This window comes from Protobothrops mucrosquamatus, unplaced genomic scaffold, assembly GCF_001527695.2.
Source record: "Protobothrops mucrosquamatus isolate PMUCROS unplaced genomic scaffold, P.Mucros_1.0 scaffold1157, whole genome shotgun sequence".
Lineage (NCBI taxonomy): Eukaryota > Metazoa > Chordata > Lepidosauria > Squamata > Viperidae > Protobothrops > Protobothrops mucrosquamatus.
In genome coordinates this window covers 177,567-194,423 of record NW_015387372.1, presented here as the reverse complement: position 1 = coordinate 194,423, position 16,857 = coordinate 177,567, and the positions used below count along the sequence as shown (strand labels likewise).

At 54.0% G+C, this 16,857-nt stretch overlaps 2 protein-coding genes across 2 annotated transcripts; both read left to right on the top strand.

Moving 5' to 3' along the window:
- The first annotated feature begins 9,935 nt into the window (after nt 1–9,935).
- GPR4 (G protein-coupled receptor 4) lies at nt 9,936–11,048 on the top strand. The gene has a single exon (XM_029284982.1). It carries the CDS (start codon nt 9,936–9,938, stop codon nt 11,046–11,048), a length of 1,113 nt encoding a protein of 370 aa, XP_029140815.1.
- A 3,662-nt stretch (nt 11,049–14,710) lies between these two features.
- Nucleotides 14,711–16,193, top strand: OPA3 (outer mitochondrial membrane lipid metabolism regulator OPA3). Its single transcript, XM_015820676.2, has 2 exons — nt 14,711–14,861; nt 15,675–16,193. Exons 1-2 carry the CDS (start codon nt 14,720–14,722, stop codon nt 16,001–16,003), a joined length of 471 nt encoding a protein of 156 aa, XP_015676162.1. The 5' UTR covers nt 14,711–14,719; the 3' UTR covers nt 16,004–16,193.
- Nucleotides 16,194–16,857: the final 664 nt, after the last annotated feature.

Genomic DNA, 16,857 nt, shown 5'->3' with positions numbered 1-16,857 from the left:
GTCTCTGGGAGCCTGGCTAGCTGGGGTCCCGGGCCCTCTTTGAGAACCCAGCAACAGAAGGGCACGAGGGAGATGCCCCACCTGGCAGAGAGGGAGTTCAGTCCCCCTCTGACTTTGGATTCCCCCAACCTCTGAGGTTAGTAGGATCACCAAGGTGGCAGCTGGATCCAGCCCCCATTCTGGACCTCGGTCCCCCTCCTGCACCCAAACGGAGCAGCCCATGGGCTTCCCGCCGGCCAAACCGCCTGCTCAAGTTCGGGCAACTGAGTGGCACCCCAAGCCTGCCTGGACTCCCGACTCCAATCAGAAAGCTCCCTCCCGGGCCCCCCCCAGGTCAGGAAATGGGGTGGGTTTCAGCCAAGAAGCTCCAGCACATCATGGGCAAACCCACCCACCCAAGTGGCCGGCTTTTCATTGTGGCTCTTGTCCCCACGGTGGCCGTGGGTTAACAGAGACTCCCCCCCCCTTCCCATGCAATTCCGGAGACACCGCAGGGAGGAGAAAGGGGATACTTCCAGCGGGAGGAGCAGGGAGGCAGCCCCCCTACCCCTCTGACCCTCCCGAACGTATTTCTATTTTCATCTTTACTGACTCGCTGCGCGGATAGCAAAATTGCCCCGATATCCCCAACAAATAATGGAAGTTTCTGGCGATAATGAAATCAGTCCAAATGCAATTTTGAAATCCCAGAGCACATGGCGGGTGGGAGAGGAGCAGCCCTTTCTTCCTGCCGCCTCTCCGGCCACATGCCTGCTGGGGACGGACACCTGGACCGCCTTGGGGGGGGAAGGTGACCTGGGGGAGGAGGGGGCATGGGCTGAGGAGAGGAGCCTGGCTGGCTCTTTCTGGGCTTTTAATGCCACCAACTGTGGTGGAGTCTTGTGCCGGAACTTTTTTGGGAGTGGATCCACTTCTGGGAAATTCCTTTAAGACAGGGGTCTCCAAACTAGGCATCTTGAAGACTTGTGGACTTCAACTCCCAGAATTCCCCAGCCAGCTTTGCCTTTTGCCTCTCTTTGTGGGCCTTCTGGAGTCTTTATTCCAAGCGGTTTGGTTTTTATTATCTTTCTAGCTCAGGTTTTACCTACTAGCGCTACCTTACTGTTATTTTATTTACCATTTGAACTTACTTACATATTTCGTATTGTGTTTATACTTGACCTTTTCAAAATATGATATAACCTGCTGGATGAGGCTTTTATCTGGAGAAACAGGCTAGGCAAGGATTTAATGCTAATAATCCTTTTTGATAGTAATAATGAGAGCAGTTAGGGGATCTAGCAGGAGACGTGGAGGCTTCCAAACCACGGCTGAGACGCAGCCGGAAGGCAGGAGGGCCACATAATCGTTTTAGCTGCAAAGGGCAGATTAACCGTCAGAATGACCCAGGTGCAGGATTAAAACTCTCCTCCGCCCCAAAGATGGCTATTTGTCTGTTCCTCTGATTGGTCACCTGGCGTGGCTCCAGGGCTGGACACTTCTCCTCCGCCCGCCTTGCCCACTCATATCCCCACGAAGGAGCTGGCCTGAGGTTTCCAGACTGCTCAGATTTCAGGTGAAATCAATGAAAACTCCATGGAGCCGGCAACGGCTGGAGATCATGTGCAACTCAGGCCAAGGATACCTGGAGTCTCAGTGTTCACACAACACAGTTAACTTGAGGGGTCTAGTGCAGGACTAGCGCTGATGGTGTTACCTAGTTGGGTAATGAAACGCCTGCAAGAAAGCCACCCAGCTCAGAGAGCAGCAAGGACCCCACAGAGCCCCCCTCTCCTCCCACTCCCTCCTAGCACTGATGGTGTTACCTAGTTGGGTCATGAAACGCCTGCAAGGAAACCACCCAGCTCACAGACCACCCTTTCAACCCTGAGCTACAAATATCCTCCTTTGCAGTTAACCTGGTTACTGTATTAGCCCACTCGCTGGACATGCCCTGTGAGCAAATCATAGACTAACTGGCTCAGAGGCATCAGTAGCAACACACAAACATCTAACCGTGGTTAAGACCAAGGAAGCCCAGCCTTTTGCACAAAGACAAGTCACTCAGCTTGAACAGATGCGGGTAAACCTCGGGTGTGAATGTTTGCTGAAGGATCTGGGTCTTGGAGAAGGCAGGCTGAGCTGCTGCCAGCCACGGAGGCAAAACGTGGCCCACAGACCTCATGCCCAGGCCTGGAGGGACGGGAGTGCGCCCACTCCAATGCCTTGGGTTTAGCTAAAGGAGGCACTGTGCTTAATGGCTGAAAGACTGCCTCAGTTCCCCTGCATGTAGTAGTGAGACCTGTAGCAACTCTTGGCCACCTTCGCGTTCTCAGATGGTTTGAATCTCTACAAGACCATCTTGTTTGAGTGGCACAGAGTAAGAGAGTCAAAGGGGTTCATCTTATATTATCTATCCCTCCCTTTCCTTTCTGGACAGAAGCGGAAGGCTGCCCCCTGGGCTGGAGCCTAAACGCCCGTCTTCCACCCATCAGCCAGCAGCAGAGCAAACCAGGAACAATTAGCCCTCTGATTAACAAAAGCGGTTCGTCAAGCCACCTCCCTCCCCCCAAGAGGAGCACCCCCGGGCCTGGGCGCCCGGTCAAGCTCAGGCCTGCAGGAACGCCTAGACGTGGTTATTTACCCAGACCCTGGATTAGCCGGGAGCTGCTCGTCAGACCCACCCAAACACCTCCGGGGGATGAAAATCCCTGACGCAGGGAACTGGCGGCTTGCTGGGGATCGTGGGATCTGGGAAACGGAGAGCAGCACCGTTCTGCCTGCCTGCTTCCCAAAGCCGCCTCTTCTGTCTTGGCCGAGGGCTGCTCTCCCCGTGAACCCTGCGTAGCTTCTCCGCTCAAATGACAAAAGGCACCAATAAAAGCAATTCGGAACTGGCTGTCCAGATTTGTACAAATGTGAGCTCATTCTGTGTCTAATTTTGAAACTGAAAATACATCTTCTTCCCTTCCCCAAGAGCCTCTTAAGAGCTGCCTAAGAAAGGGAACTGTAAGATTTTTTAATGCATTTCTGCATTTTCATTCGGTTATCGACACCGAAACACTGCCTCCCACCTGGATTGAGGAGAACCTAGAGGCTCCTGTCCTGAAAGTAGGGCAGCTCCAAAGAAAGACTCCCCAGCTGCAGGGGGGGGGCCCTAACCCAAGAGAGGCAACCATCACCTCTCTGAGGAAGCAGCAAAGCCCCACAGCGAGCGCGCGCACACACACACACACACCCATCCTGGGCACACTGCTGAGATCCCACAGGAACATTTGGGCTCTTCCGTCTGTCCATACAGCAGCTGCTTAAGAAACACCTGCATTTCTGGGATATAAATAGGAAGTGGCAGAATGATCGAATTGGGGGCCGAGCACTGACTGTTGCTGGTGGGTGGAGGGCAGAGAGAGGCACCTGATGGGCTGGAGGGGAGGAGGGGCCCCCCCAGGCCCTCCAGCTGCAAAGTAGCATCCCTGGGCTTTGGGATCTCTCCCCCCCCCCGAAGGAGAGCCATCCCTCTCTCCATGTCAGAGATAAAGCGTTTTATTTGTTCCTTGCGCAGAGGCCAACACCATCCAGATGTGCTCTCCTCTATTACAGAATAAGTGTTGGAAAGGGCCAAAAGAGTCCAACCTCCTGCTCAAAAGGAGACCCTGGGCCATTCCTGACAAATGGCATCCCAGCCTCTTCTCAAAAACCTCCAGCGCTGGAGCACCCACAACTTCTTGTGGCAAGCTGTTCCACTGGTTAATTGTCCTCACTGTCAGGAAATTCCTCCTTAGTTCCAGGTTGCTTCTCTCCTTGATTAGTTTCCATCCGTTGCTTCTTGTCCTGCCTTCAGAAGGTGCTTTTTAGAATAGCTTGACTCCCTCTTCTTTGGGGCAGCCCCTGAGATACTGGAACACGGCTATCATGTCCCCCCTGGTCCTTCTCTTTGTTCGACTAGACATTCCCACTTCCTTCATATGTTTTAGCCTCCAGAATCATCTTTTCTTGCTCTTCTCCGCACCCTTTCCAGAGTCTCAACATCTGCACACGCATTGATTCTCCCTTCTCATCCCCCAGTGTTTTCCACTCCCTTTTTCCCCTTAATATATCCACTGGCTGGAAGAAGCTGTCTGGGAGGAACCTGGCGTGTTTAACAGGGCAGAACACGCAAAGCTGTCTAAGGATTACCGGCTGGGCGCCTAGGAACAGAGGAAGCGCCTCGCCCGCCTGCGTTTTATTTCTGACTCTCCAGGAACTGAGGCGGCTTTCTGCCCAGTTTCTCCTCCTGCTTCTCCCGCAGGCCCACTGGTCTCAGAGGTCGACACGGAAAAATCTCAAATGGGAACAAATTCATAAAGTCCAAATTGCATTTTTACAGGACACTTAGCTTGACGTTTTTTTTTTATATCTTGTTGAATTTGCAAAACACATCGAACCACAAAGTAAACAGATGGTTCACGCAGGTTGAGCTTCCTCCGAGAAGTGGAGCAATTAAGGAAGCTGCTGGGGTTTTAACTGATCGGGTGAAGTGTGTTAGGCAACCAGGGCAGCCTTTGTGTCCCTCCAGAGAAGCCACCAGACGTTCAAGAAAAGCCTGCTGCTTCTTTCTGTGCTCCTCAAATACAGGGCTCTCCAACCTTGGCAACTTTAAGGCTTGTGGACTTCAGTTCCCAGAATTCCCCAGCCAGCCCTGGACTAGAGCAGAGGTCTCCAACCTTGGCAACTTGTGGACTTCTGGACTTGGACTCTCAGAATTCTGGGCTGGCAGAATTAAAGTTGCCACAGTTGGAAAACTCTAACTGAAATCTTCTGCAGAAGTGAGGACATTCTTCGTCCGTCCTCTTCCTTCTCCTCCAGTATGGCCGTTACAAGGTCTCCCCTAGTCGCATCTGCACTGTAAGACTCCCTTCCTTCTGAGCTGGCTCCCTTTTCTCCAGCCAGAGAGGAAAGTCTTCTGCATCCTCAACCCATTTCCTGGCTTGAATTTCTGCCCTGCCTCCCTACGATGAGCGGTGAGCAAAGAATTTATTCAGGATACTCAAACATTTGTAAGGATGGCAGGTCAGGGCCAAGGCTGGCCACGTTCCTTCCAGGCAGCAGAGGCCGTCTGCCAGCTGCTTAGCCCATTCGGAAGCAGGTGGGAACCGGGGTCCAGAATTGTATTCTTAATCTCATTTGGGCCAGTAATAGAAGAAGACAATGTCCTTGAGGAGGGAGACGGCTCCGGCCCCCCCATCCCTTTCTGTCCTTGTTCTGCCTCTAGGGCAGGCCGTCTGCTGCAGCCGTGTGTGGCTCCTGGCGTAACAGGCGCCCATCCAGAATTTAATTCCTTGTTAACAAACTGCTCCAATTCCTTTTTTAAAACTGGGTGGATTGTACTGACCCCCTGAGGTTGACTCCCTGGCTCGACCCTCCGGGTAAGGACGGTCCTCCCAGGAGAGGCTCCACAGACAGGCCGTTCTCCACTGACGGTCACAACCGAGTCCAAAATTTTCACTGCGAAACAAGACACCCGCTAAGTGAGCTTTGTGCCATTTTGTCACCTTTCTTGCCAGAGTTGTTAAGCGAATCGTTGCAGTTGTTTAGTCACACGGTTGCTAAGTGAAGCTGGCTCCCCCACTGACTTTGCTAATCAGAAGGTGGCAAAAGGGGATCACGTGACTCCGGGACGCTGCGACCGTCATAAGTATGAACCAGCTGCCAAGCGCCTGAATCTTGACTGCAGCGGTCCTGGGTGGGAAAACCGGTTGTAAGTCACATTTTGCTGTGCCGTTGCAACTTCGAATAGTCACTAAACGAATGGTTGCAATTGCTACCTGTATATAGCTGGACTCTCTGTTTGCACACTTCTTGTGCTACGGCTGTCTTGTCCCGGTTTGGGGAGACCTCTAAGCTCACCAGATGGGCGTCCTGGGTCAACCCACTGTGGTCAGCCTGGACTCCGGTGGGTGCCTTCAGCCAGGCCACCTGGTTGCACAATGGCAGCATCTTCCTTAGGGCTGGGTCTGCCCTTTCCTGGACTCAGCCCCCCCCCCCAGACACACACAAGCACCCCAGGACAGTGATGCTCTCTCTGCTTAGCTTCCTGTCCGCTTCATGGTGGCTCAGAGCGGAGAGCAAAGAGGGCCGAGGTGGCTGCTTGCTTGGGGTCGGTTCCTGGGTTTTAGCCTCCAGTTGCTTTGGATTACCCACCAAAGATGCTGCTGTTTAGCAGAATAGCAGAATGATACCGTTGGAAGGGACCTCAGAGGTCTTCCAGTCCAGCCCCTGCTCAAGCGGGAGACCCTATGCCATTCCAGATAAATGGTCGCCCAGTTTCTTCTTGACAACCTCCAGTGAAGAAGCATCCATAACTTCTGAAGGCGTTTTTCCACTGATTAATTAACAAAATAACAGAGTTGGAAGGGACTTCGGAGGTCTTCTCATCCAATCCCTCAAAGCCCAAGACCCTAGATCAAGAGTGTCCGACCTTGGAACTTTAAGTCTTGTGGACTTCAACCCCCAGAATTCCCGAGCCAGCTACTGTATACTACCTGTATACTTCACTGTTTCAGACAAGCGGCTGTCCAGTCTCTGCTTAAAAACCTCCAGTGTCTGGAGTCAAGTCGTTCTGCTCGTTAACTGTTCGGAAAAGCCAAAGGGTTCCTACAAGAAGTACGATTTCCACCGAAGGCCTTTGATCTCCCTTCCCCTCCACAGCAGCCCAAAGTGGAGAATGTGCTGAGCCCAAGTCTTTCGGGCGGGGCAGGGCAATTACAGACGTTGAGGAAAATTTAAGTATCTGCGAGGCTCCTTTCTTATCTACCCTGACCTCGTTTTTACTGCTTTGACAAATAGAAGGCACCTCTGGCAGCAGGATTTGAGCTGCGGGGAAAGTCCAAACTCACAGGACACACACACACACACACGTTTACTCAGCACGCCCTGCTAACAGTACCCAAAGGGTCCTGCGGGTCCTGGATAATGTTGGCTTCTTGCCTGGATGTGCCCACAACAGGTCTTTGCCGGTTGGTGCCCCACCTCCGCCTGACCTCCTGGCCCTCCGGCTGTTTCTCCAGGAGTGGCCGCGAAAGGCTCTCCCCACGGCAGGCTCTCCGTTTCCAGGAAGGCCACCGATGGCGAGCAGCTGACTTGCTCGTAGAAGTAAAACTTTGCTTTCCCTTTCTTCTTCAAAAGATAAATGGTTTTGAGGATTGGTTGCATTCCCCGGGTTTGGAAAAGGAGGAGGGAATCCTGAGTCCTTCTCTTCCTCTGGCATCCTCTCCCCAGCCCAGAATCCATCAGTCTCACCCCAGTTGCCATTCTTCCTTGCAGGAGGGCCCGCCCCTTCCCAGTATGCCCCATCCCACTCTCTTCTCAATGCCCCAGAGGCTGTACAGAGCAGAACAGAATCCGACCCTCGGCCGGCTGAGGATCACGGAAGTTGGAGGAAGCGGATGGAGATCACATTAACAGAATAACAGAATTGGAAGGGACCTTGGAGGTCTTCTAGTCCAACCCCCCCTGCTCAGGCAGGAGACCCTGTACCAGTTGTCCAATCTGTTTAAAACCTTCCAGTGTTGGAGCACCCACAACATCTGGAGGCAGGTTGTTCCACTGGTTAATTGTTTTCACTGTCAGGACATTTCTCCTTATTTCTAGGTTGCTTCTTTCCTTGATCAGTTTCCACCCGCTGCTTCTTGTGGGATCTGTCCTTTTCCAAGGACCCCCTTTCCCTGTTGGTGGAGATTTCAGGTCCACTAACGTCTCGTCAAAGTGCATTAAAGTACCTGCACCACATCTGAGCGACTTGCCTGCACACGGCCATTTTGTTCCTTCTTTGCTGTCAACAGGATGAAGCTGTATTTACTCACCTCCAAAAACATCCCTGGTGAAGGAAACGTGGTTGGAGGCAGGGGAGAACTGGTGCCCAGGGACCCTGGCAGGCGTGGCTTGTAATTGGCACAACTTTTAATTTGGGGATGATGGGGAGTGTGGTTCTGCTTCCCACATCCTGGCTGGGCTGGCAGAAACCTTGCTGTGGGCGCACCAGCCTGTCTCTGCGTTGTTCTCTGCCCTTTGGAGCCCGGCAGGGGGGCCTCCAGGAACCCTCTTAGCAGGGAGGGGGGTCCTTGTGACCTTCAGTTCCAGCCAGAAGGATTAAGCATCCCCAATAGGTCAACATTAATTTTTCAGGAGACTTTTCTGCCTAGAATCAACCTGCCATTCCTTGAGAAATGGCTTAACGGCAGCAGACTTGGCGCTGTGTACATGAAGACCCTAAAACAGAGGGGCTGCCCACACGGATGCGGATTTCAGCTATACACGTGTGAACCATCAATAGGCTTTGGGAAAAACCCAGTTCCTGCAACCGTTCTTCACATGTTTTAGTCTCCAGGATTTTAATCATCCTAGTTGTTCTTTTCTGCACTTCTTCCAAAGTCTCAACATCTTTTTTGTAATGTGCTGATTACAAAAAAAGATGTTGAGACTTTGGAAAATCTTTTTGGGACCCTGCATTTCAATTGCAGCTCTATTTCCTCGGGTGCTGCCCCTTCCCAATTTGCCACACCAGCTCATGGGCCCCTCCCACACGTGTCACCCCTTTTCCAATGGGTGAGGTTATATCCACAAGAAAGGGGAGGGCGCCCCCTCTATATGCTCCCTGCTTCCCAGAAGTGCTAGGCTGAGGATTGCGGATCGTGAGTGTTGGGGCTGCTGGCCTGAGACTCGGTTTCAGGCCACCGATCTTGATGGAAGAAGGGATGTGCTTTCCGAGGAAGTAATAGGGCACACGCATGTTTGTTTATTGCTGTAAAAATAGGGAAGAATCTTGAGACACTTTAGTCTAGGACAATGACCGCCCTACTCTCAGAAGTTCCGGAGGACCCAAAGGTTCCTTTCCCTGCCCCGAGAAATTCTTGGCTTCTCAGCTCTCTCTCTCTCATCAGAAGCTGCAGAACCATTTTTCAAAGGCATGTATGTATGTATGTATGTATGTATGTATGTATGTATGTATGTATGTAAGTAACATAAGGGTTGGAATTCATGTTCTGCCAGAAGACACTGAGGACGTATTTAGCCTTCAGAAGTGAGCATTTGTAGCTCCAGGTTGAACTGGGGGGGGGGGGTTTGTCCTTGGTGCTCTCTCAGCTTGGTGGTTTTCATGGAGACATTTCACTACCATCATACCCCAACCAACACAGACAGGGCAAGCTACAGTATATGAACAAGGAACAAACTTACTAGCACTGATGATGTTACCTAATTAGGTAATGAAACATCTGCAAGAAAAACCCCAAGCTCAGAGAGCACCGAGGACCCCACGTGTTCAGCCTTGAAAAAAGAGAATGGAGAGGGATAGGATACTATTGAATAGAAACACACATTTTCTTTACCATCCCAAATAAACAGGAAGACAGGTTTGATGGTGGATCCAAATGACCAAGGGAGGTTAAGGTCTCCTCTAAAGGGGATGCAGTTTGTGTTCAGGCAGACGCTGAGCAGCCATTTGTCAGAAAAGTTTCAGTTTTAGTTCCTGCAGTGAACCAGCAAGGGCTGGACTTGATGGCTCCTCACAATAACATTATTATTATTTTAAGGCTCAACATCCAGGAAAGCGCCATATGTTTTTCTTGTACAAGCCCAGGCTCTGGCACGGTTCCCGCCGCTCTCGCCTCTCTGGCCCAAAACGTGCGTCATGTAATTTCTCTGTGACTTGTGCTCTCAACCGAACCACAAAAGACGCAAGTGGCAACCCGTCTCTCGTTCTTTCCCCCAGGTCTGAAAAGCCAGGAAAGGCCACTGGGCGGTAGCCCAACCCCGGAGATCGGGCAGACGGCAGCCAAAGGTAATCGGCACCGTTTAGAGGGTGATGATGGAGCCTCTTCCTTGTGGCAGCTTCAGGAACTTCCTTTCGGCGGCCCGCCTGGTCCTGCGGATACACCACCTCCAGCCACGCAAACTCCGGTGCTGAGCTGGGCTCCAGGATGTGCAACGCGAGCCAAGCCAGCTGGAGCTGCCTTGTGGACTCCAGGGTAGACCACCTCTTCCCGCCCACCCTGTACATCGTCGTCATCACGGTGGGGCTGCCCACCAACTGCATGGCGCTCTGGGCGGCCTACCTGCAGGTCAGGCAGAAGAACGAGCTGGGCGTCTACCTGATGAACCTGTCCATCGCGGACCTGCTCTACATCGCCACGCTGCCCCTCTGGATCGACTACTTCCTCCACTACGACAACTGGATCCACGGGCAGGAATCCTGCAAGCTGTTTGGGTTCATCTTCTACACCAACATCTACATCAGCATTGCCTTCCTCTGCTGCATCTCGGTGGACCGCTACCTGGCCGTGGCACACCCCCTGCGCTTTGCCAAGTTCCGGAGGGTCAAGACTGCGGTGACCGTCAGCCTGGTGGTGTGGACCATCGAGATCGGGGCCAACTCAGCCCCGCTGTTTCACAACGAACTCTTCCACGATCGCTACAACCACACCTTCTGCTTCGAGAAGTACCCCATGGAGGAGTGGGTGGCCTGGATGAACCTCTACCGGGTCTTCATCGGCTTCCTCTTTCCCTGGATGCTGATGCTCTGCTCCTACCAGGGGATCCTAAGGGCCGTGCGCGGCAACGTCTCCACCGAGAAGCAGGAGAAGGCGAAGATCAAGCGCCTCTCGCTCAGCCTGATCGCCATCCTCCTCTTCTGCTTCGGCCCCTACCACCTCATCCTGCTCTCCCGCAGCACCGTCTACCTGAGCAGGCCGTGCGACTGCAGCTTTGAGGAGAAGATGTTCGTGGCTTACCACACTTCGCTGGCTTTCACCAGCCTGAACTGCGTGGCGGATCCCATCCTCTACTGCTTTGCCAACGAAGGTGCCCGAAGCGATGTGGCCAAGGCCCTCTCCACCTTGGTGCGCTTCCTCACCAGCTCCAAGCCCCAGGAGATGGCCAGTGCCTCGCTCACCCTCGACACCCCTCTTTCCACCAAGAAGAGCATCTTCTGCCGGCAGCCCTTGGCCTTCCCGCTGCCGCCCTCCTCGCAGGCTGGCGGGTTGGGGATGGGAGACGAGGATCTCCCCATGAAGATCCTGACTTTTAAGCAGTGAATGCTCCTGGAGAAGCACCAGGTGCTCTGCCATGCAGCATCTCGAGGACACAAGGAACGGAGTCTTGAAGAGCCAGTAATAATATTACAACAATTTAAAAACAGTCCTGAGTCCGCGCATGTTTCTGTCACATGTTCCACACTTAGGTCCATTGATAACAATACCTGGCATTCTTACAACACTTCCAAGCATCCAAAGCACTTCACATGTATTGCCCATACTACAGCAGGGAGAGCAATTTTCCCCTCATACAGTCAGGCGGCATAGCAGCACCTCATCAGCGATACCCTGTTGTATCACATAAAAATGGGACCCAGGGATACGGCTGAAGCTCCATCAAATTTCACATGCTGAGGCCAGCCAGATGTTCCCTGTAAACTCCCATCACAGACACAAGCAGTAAAACTGCGCTGATTCCCATCGGCCTACTATGTGCGCTATGTGACACCATGTGACACGACATCCAACAATTTACCATTTAAGGGTGTAAAAAACCACCACCCCGACCCTACTGTCACTCTCTTCTACAAGTTCCCCTTCTATGAGAAAGGAGCCACCGGGTCCTTGCACTGGGCTCTCTCTGGTCTTCACCTCCGTCATTTTTGCACGGCTCCAAAACCAGCCATTTCCATTAGGCTAGCCTTCCTCTTCCTCCATTCAATTTCCAGACAACCAGGTCAAAGGGCTGTTTGTGATTTTGGAAGCTGCCGCCCTAAGGCATCGGGACAGCAACAGGTAAAGGTTTCTAAAGATAACGGATAACTTCTCTTATCTAGAGAAGCAGCAGCAGTAAGGTTTGAGCCCTGAGTGGCCACGCAGGGGTTCCTGTGCAACAGAGCTGGGAACTTCCTGCTTTTTCTCCCTCGCCCAATTTATGTCTGCTTCTTTAAACAAGAGCAGCCGAAAGGAGCCGCATGGATGAAGCCAGAGCTAGCAGTTCTCAGTACACAGATGCTTCCCCAGGGCCCCTTCAAACATCACAAGAAGAAAACATTAACCCGCGTCTGTTTCTCCTTAGCTGGTTATAGTTTCCCATCTCCTAGTTAGGACAGGAAGCCGAACACAGGGAGTTTCTGGAAGGGTCATTAGTGGAACATTTTCAGAGTCCATGATTGGTTGTCACATAATTAAGTCTCAGCCTGGCCTGATCCGTCACCCAACGGGAAGAGGGGGAGGACTCTGTCTTCCTTCCAGAGGAGGGCAGCTCTCAGTGGGTACCAGTTCCTAAAACAGGAGATGTTTAGAAGTACTCCTGATTGTGCAGAAAGACACCAATGCCCGTTCGTATCTGTAGGCTTCTTTCTGGGTGGGGGCCCCTCTTCCCGTTTGCCTGAGAAGTCGGTTCCCTGTTACATTCACAGCTGGATTTAAGAACTGATGAAGGGGTGGACTCTAATTATCCCTTCAACGCATGTTTATGAATGAGCGTGGGACGGATATTAATTTATGTCAGCAGAGATGATGTAAAAGTAGTAATTTCCCCCCCCCAGAATAGCTAAATTTACTGCATATATGTAGTGTTACAATGTGAATCAGCCCTTTGTGTGGGACAAGATATAAGACATGTCAGCTGCTTCCAAAAATTCCCTCAATCCAAAATCAATGTGGACTTCTGGCAAGCTACCCCGTGGATGACTCTCTGTTCCAGGAATGTATGACAATGAAAGATTACCATCAGTAACATTCCGAGATGAGAACAGCCTAATCTTAGCCTCACCGAGGGCCACTGGACCGAGAGGCTTCCTGGGAATAAACACAAGAGGCCAAAGGTGAGGCCAGTGGACAGGGCTCTCCAGAGCAGGAGGCATCTGTCAATCTCAGCCACGCCTTGCCTTGGGGTCGGATAGCCTAAAATATGCCCACTCCCACTGGGACAGGGAGGCGGCAGCATCACTACTGGCGAAGGAGGGTTTACCCTCCTGCCTGAAATCTCCCATCTTGCAGCTCCCAAGATGTTCTGAGGGTGAATGTCAGAACGGGAGACTTTTTCTGGTGCTGTTTATTTAGCTTTCTCTGTCTCTCTTGGCTGGATCCTCCGGCTGCTGGAATGTCGAAAAGAGGACGCAGTGGCTGGTCTGAGGAGCAGAGCGGGGGAAGGTCGGTCCCTTTGACTTTCCCAGGGTTGGGACCTGAAACGCCTCAGTTCAACTTTAGCATGTCCCAAAGGTGCTTTTCCAAATGGCAACTGGACTTTCTTGTTTTTTTCTTGAAAATGTTTTACTTCTCTTCCAAGAAGCTTCTTCAGTTCTTCAGAAGTGAAACGTTTTCAAGGAAAAAAACCCAAGAAAGTCCAGTTGCCTTTGGAAAAGCACCTTTGGGACAACCATGACCTGGAGGATTGAGAATCTCCATAGACATTTTACTCCAGAAGGACTGCGATGCACATGGGATTTTATAAATTCCCCAGACCCTTCCAACAAACGGAGTCGTGTTTGAAGTCTTGGAGCTAACCTGCGGACGGTTTCTTTCTCCGCTTGGCAGCTGCTCCCTCTCAGGGTGTCAATTAGCTCTTCTGGCAAAGAAGGTGGCAGCACCTAAAAGGGCAGAGAAAAGTGATTTAACGTTGGGGTGCCCCGACTCTCCTTTCTGCTCTAACCACAGCCCTCCCATCTGCGTTCAGGGGTCTGGGTCTGTGGGAGGGACCAGCATGTGGTCAGTCTCCTGGCCAGGAAAAAAACCCAGCCATGGTGTGTGTGTGTGTGTGTGTATGGTGTGTGAGACTTCCCAGGAAGGGTGCAGGGCTTCTCCTCCTAGGACCCAGAGCACCCATCTCCGCGCCTCATTTACTCTCCCTCGCCTTCATCCTCGCTTCCTGAGCACGTTGAGTTACTCAGCCAGAAGTTCATTTTTCTGCCAGATAATGCGAGACATCCTCACTTTATGAACAGAAGCTGAACCCAAGACCAGCCCGTTTCAATGAACAATTGTAGCCTGTGTGTGTGTGTGTGTGTGTGTGAGAGAGAGAGAGAGTGAATGCTCCCTCGCCGGCCCATCTGCGGGCCGCCAAGGAGGGTCGTGCAGAGCGCAAGGACTCACTGGGGGGGGGGGGCTGCGGCTCCTGGCCCAGGACGATGGGCCTTGGAGTCCCGCCTCCTGCAGCGCGAGCCCCGCTCTTCCCCGGCCCTCCACCGCAAACCCAAAGCTTCACTGAGGGCGGGGGGGCTTTTCGGGGTCTCCCCGCAAGCAGAAAAAACTGGAGGGCGACGCCAGGAGGGCGCCCGCGGGCAGGTCGCTCTGCTTCGTGTATCTATGGTCCACCAGCCAAGGACCAACCGCCCCGACCTCCCCGCCGTCTCTATAGCGAGTAGTTTCCGGTTTAAACCGGAAGCGGGCCGGCACACTTTCCCCTCAGGTCTGGGAGTTGAGGGAGGGGCGAGGGAGGGGCAAGGAGGGGAAGCGTGGCCCGCCACTACCTGTCTCCACACTTGATAGGACGCGGTACTTTATGTATTCATGAGGAAACGAAGCTACCTGAGCACAGGCCTCGTCCCCGCCCCTCGCGCGGCTGCCGTGTTCGGAGAGGCCGTGGGAGGGATACATTTGCGTACTCATTTGCATACGCGAGCTGACGCCAGAGGGCAACGTAAAGGGCGGGGCGCGCGGAGCGTGCCGGCGTCAGCGCGCTCGACATTGGCGGGCCGCTCCGCGCGGGGGCCGCTGGGAGCGCCAGGATGGTGGCCGGCGCCTTCCCGATCGCCAAGTTGCTCTACCTGGGCGTCCGGCAGCTCTCGAAGCCCCTGGCGGCGCGCATCAAGGACGGGGCGCGCGCCAGCCCCTTCTTCCGCCAGTATGTCTGCGGCCCCCCCGCGCAGAGTGAGTAAGCGCTCGGGAGCAGCCCGCCGCCTTGCCTGTGCAGCCAATGGGAAGCGAGAGGGGGCGGAGCCCGCGGCGGCGGCGGCCAATGAGGCGGCGTGGGGGAGTCGGGCCGGCCGGGGCGCGAACGAGGAAGGTGACTTTGCAGGGGCACGTGGTCGGGGCGTCGCGCCTCCAGCCCCCGGAGCAGTCTACCTGGAAGCGCTCTCCAAATGGGCGCCGGGCTTTTGGCTTAGGGACGTTCAGCCCGTCCGTCCGGGCTCTCCCCAGGTTGCCTGGGCCGGGTCTGGGCCTCTCCGTCCCGCCCGTGGCAAAAGGAAGCGGCCCCGGTTCTCCCGGCGCTCCCTCGTGTTTAGGACCGACGCCCTCCCTCCACACCTCGGGGGTGCCAGGGCGGCGGAGGGAAGGAGGCAGCCCCTCCGCGGTCGTCTCCAACTGCTCCCTTCCTCTTCGCCCGGCGGAGCTCCGGTTCGCGCAGCCTGCGGGGCGGTCCCGGAGGAGGGGGACCCCTGCAGCCAAGGCCGCTGCTCACCCGGGACTCTGGCCCCGCGGACTCTGCCTTGCTCCCTGCCAGCCTCCGGAGGCCCGCGCTGACTGCTCCGGAGCTGCCTCCTAGCTGGTGGCAGGGGCTCCCCGGGGCATCCCCCTCCCCACTGACGGGGGACCGGAGACTTTCGGGACCTTCCATGGAACGTCGGCTGACCTCCAGGGGCTTAACTTGGGTGGGTCGGGCGACCCCTGCCAGTATAAAAGGCGCGGCTTGCCCCCGCCCCGGCTGCCCGGTGCCCACAGGCCTTCCCTCTTCTCTTGCAGTCTACCACTGGGTGGAGATGCGGGCCAAGATGCGGATCATGGGCTTCCGGGGCGCCGCCATCAAGCCCCTGAACGAGGAGGCGGCTGCAGAACTGGGCGCCGAGCTGCTGGGCGAGGCCATCGTCTTTGGGGTGGGGGGGCTGTGCATCTTCCTGGAATACTCGCGCCAGACCACCAACACCAAGAAGAAGGAGGAGGAGCTGGACAGCACCTTGCTGGGCCTGCAGGAGCAGGTGATGGAGCTCAGCTTGACTGTGGAGACCTTGGACGCCCGGCTGCGGGAGATGAACCGGGTGCTGGTGGAGGTCTCCACCGCCCCCAAGAAGTAGCAGCCTGCCGCCCCTCAGGACGGCGAGGGTGGGGCACTTCCTGGGTGGTCTCCCAGGCTGGATCCAGACCGCCAGGGGGAGCGGTCGGCGTTCCTTCACAGGCAGGTTAGGATTTGGGGTGCTGGGATGTGCACCCCAACCGAGTGGCTTGGCGTTTTCCTAGAATGTAAATATTGGATCGATTAAAAAAGCAAGAGAAAGAGGATCAGGTTTCCTTCCTTCTGTCACAGCCAGGGCAGGGTCTGCAACGGCTCCAGCCCCCTCCTCACGGGTTTTAGCAGTTTTAGCCCCAGGATAGAACTGCCCTGCTCAGGGTGTGGCAGCTGCTGCTCTTCCGAGAACAAGCAGCCACCCAGGTCTGATGCTGGAGCTGGGGAGGAAAGTGGATTTATCAGGAAGCAGGTTGGATGTTTGGAAACCAAACGAGGACACCATGTGGGTTGATGATGTAGCATCAACGTTGACTCTTAGCAACCCAATGGGTTTTCTCAATCGTGGCAACTTTTAAGAAGTGGGGGCTTCAATTCCCAGAATTCCCTAGTCAGCATAAGAAATGCTGCCAGAGACCGGCTTCTTGCAGAGATGTCCTTCCAGGTATCTCGGTGGTGTACAGGCGGTCCTCGACTTATGACAATTGGGACCAGAATTTTCACCCCTAAGAAAGGGGTTGTTAAGTGAGTTTGCATCTGATTTTACAACCTTTTTTGCTGCTGCTGTTAAGTAAATCGTGTAGTCGTTAAGGAAATCTGGCTTCCTCCAATGACTTTGGTTATGGGAAGATTGCAGATTTTGATCATGTGATCCCCAGATTTTGCAACTGCAATACACACACACACCAGTTGCCAAATGCTTGA

Coding starts and splice junctions, on each gene's coding strand:
- OPA3 (XM_015820676.2), top strand. CDS start 14,720: ATGGTGGCCGGCGCCTTCCCGATCGCCAAGTTGCTCTACCTGGGCGTC. Junction 14,862..15,674: donor CTGCGGCCCCCCCGCGCAGA/GTGAGTAAGCGC, acceptor CTTCTCTTGCAG/TCTACCACTGGGTGGAGATG.
- GPR4 (XM_029284982.1), top strand. CDS start 9,936: ATGTGCAACGCGAGCCAAGCCAGCTGGAGCTGCCTTGTGGACTCCAGG.